This window comes from Octopus bimaculoides, chromosome 11 (genome assembly GCF_001194135.2).
Source record: "Octopus bimaculoides isolate UCB-OBI-ISO-001 chromosome 11, ASM119413v2, whole genome shotgun sequence".
Taxonomy (NCBI): domain Eukaryota; kingdom Metazoa; phylum Mollusca; class Cephalopoda; order Octopoda; family Octopodidae; genus Octopus; species Octopus bimaculoides.
The window spans coordinates 8421535-8424179 of NC_068991.1; the positions used below are offsets into that span (position 1 = coordinate 8421535).

At 36.6% G+C, this 2645-nt stretch overlaps 1 protein-coding gene across 1 annotated transcript in view; it reads right to left on the reverse strand.

Moving 5' to 3' along the window:
• Positions 1 to 2645, reverse strand: part of LOC106880899 (eukaryotic translation initiation factor 3 subunit K-like) — a 7976-nt gene that overhangs the window by 458 nt on the left and 4873 nt on the right. The window contains exons 5-7 of the mRNA XM_052971505.1: positions 2570 to 2639; positions 1926 to 2003; positions 1130 to 1255 (exon numbers count right to left, since the gene is read on the reverse strand). Coding sequence (XP_052827465.1) covers positions 1130 to 1255; positions 1926 to 2003; positions 2570 to 2639 — 274 coding nt within the window. The remainder of the gene's footprint in view (positions 1 to 1129; positions 1256 to 1925; positions 2004 to 2569; positions 2640 to 2645) is intronic.

Consider the following 2645-nt stretch of genomic DNA (forward strand, 5'->3'; position numbering starts at 1 on the left):
TGTGTCTTGTGGCTACCCGCTCGTTAAAAAAAACGGGGAATGGGCCTGGGTATATCTATATGTAACTACTGAACAGAGAAGATGAGTAAGTTGAAATCAGTTTGTCATCATCATCATCATCATCGTTTAACGTCCGCTTTCCATGCTAGCATGGGTTGGACGATTTGACTGAGGACTGGTGGACCAGGCTTCAATCTGATTTGGCAGAGTTTCTACAGCTGGATGCCCTTCTCCACAACATTTATAATAGTGTGGAAGCTCACCAACACAATATTGTACAGTATGTTCTATTTCAACAACTTATTGCAGAGAGCACAAACATTTTCCTTGTACTGTGACAACTCATGCAATGAGATATGAAACCGCACAAGATAAAACGCAATTTCATATTACTACAGGATATAAGGCAGTGAGCAAGTAGAACTGTTGGCATGCTAGACAAAATGAGTAGCGGTATTTCATTTGTTTTTATGTTCTAAGTTCAAATTACACTGGGGTCGAATTTGCTTTCCATCTGTTCAGGGTTGATGAAACAGGTACCAGTTAAGCACTGGGGGTTAATATAATCAACTTACCCGCTCCCCAAAAATCGTTGGTCATGTGCCAAAATTTGAAACTGATTTTACTGGAGGCCATTCTACAATTATAATAATAATAGTAGTTTCAAATTTTGCCACAAGGGCAGCAATTTTGAGGGAGAGGACGAGCCATTTACATTGGCCCCAGTGTTTAACCGGTACTTATTTTATTGACCCTGAAAAGATGAAGGGCAAAGTCGACCTCGGCAGAATTTGAACTCAGAATGTAGCGGCAGACGAAATACTGCTAAGCATTTCACTTGGCATGCTAACGATTTCACCTGTTCGTTGCTGCAGCAATAATAATAATAATAATAATAATACTAAAAGTAATGGTATCAACATATTCTATTTATAGAGCATGGCTGTGAGGTAAGAAGTTTGCTTCCTAACCAAGCAGGATACAATTCAGTTTCAGTTCCACATAACTCAACATTTATACCAAACTTTGAGCTCAAATATAAGTTTTGCAGGACTTAAACTAATCAGGACTTAAACTAATCAGATCACTCATTCGTAAAATTACATGTGTGAATTTCACTTCCACTTACTTTCAAGTGTTATTGTCTCTTTAATGTTCTTGGTTTTGATGTTTTCCTCTTGAACAGCAATAAAAATGGTATCACTGTCGATCAACTTCCAACCATATTTAGCTATCCATTGATTTAACTGCATTTCTGAAAGGAGAAATATAAAAAAAAAGTTTCACTAATTTTCTTTCATCAATGATGTGATGATAAATAAACAACAACACAGCATCTACTATAAATACTTGTATCACAAATATAAATATACTGAAACTTTAAAATATGTCTGTTGTTTGTGTGTGTGTGTGTCTGTACGTACAGGGTGCGTAAGGTATTTGAGGACAAGCATTTTTTGGGTCATTGCTGCATTATTTGATAACCGTGTATAACCCCTGCCCAAAGGTGTCACTCAGTGGAACTGAACCTGGAACTATGTGGTTGGGAAGCAAGCTTTTTACACTGCTGCCACTGCTGAATTTTAATATATTTCCATTCTAGTGCTGGTGTCATGATAAAATGCACCCAGTAAACTCTCAAAAGTGAAATTTACAAATCAGACATAGGCCTTCGATCTATCTGGGAGGGTAAAAGCTCCAAGAACTGACCAAGATCATAATAACTCATCCGTTCCAGGCCACCATGGAAGGCAAGCATAATAAGTAGCCTTGTAAGATGGATGGATGGGTGTGTGTGTGTGTGTGTTATGCAATGTCTAAGAGTTACATGAAAAGAGCTTCTGAAATATTTCAAAGGAACAACATTTTGAGGTTATTCTTTAAAAAAAAAAAAGTAAAAATAAACATAAAACCACTGAAAATACCTGGAATGCAGCCAAGTAACTCTGCAAATACTTTCCGGCTGATTGTATCGTAGCAGATTCCAATTACGTGGCAGATGTCTGTGAAAAGATAACAGAAATTCAGAAAGTTCATCCTCATCGTCATTTAACATCTGTTTTCCATGCTGGCATGGGTAGACTGAAGCTATGAGATAATGCATGATTAAATTAAAATGATGTGAATCAGTAAGTATTACATTTGACAGAGAAACCTGAATGCTAAAGGGTTAATGATAGAATCTTCCATTGACGATGATGTACAAGCGTTCAGTTTTTGCTGAATGACCTGCTCAAATGATTTGTTTATAGTGATCAAATGTATGTGTTGCACATAAGCACACTCCCTCCATGAAATCGAAAGTGCCTCTACTGGTGCACAAGTGTGCCACGCATCAGATGTTGAAATGATTACAGAACAACGTGAAATGAAGTGTTTTGCTCAAGAACACAATGCACCACCTGGCTTTAACTGCTAAAACTGCTTTTAATAGGTAGATTAATAATATTAAAAAAACAAAAACAATCATAAACATAATCCACAAAAATATGACTGTTGCAAACTCTTACATCCTTTTAAAGGGTGTGTAGTTAAATTTAGAGAAAGAAAGAAAAAAAAAAAAACTTACATTTTCTGATTGAGTCTTCAAATCCAACAACATCATATACCATGTGTGGTAGGTCATCTGACAGTGATTGAAAGTA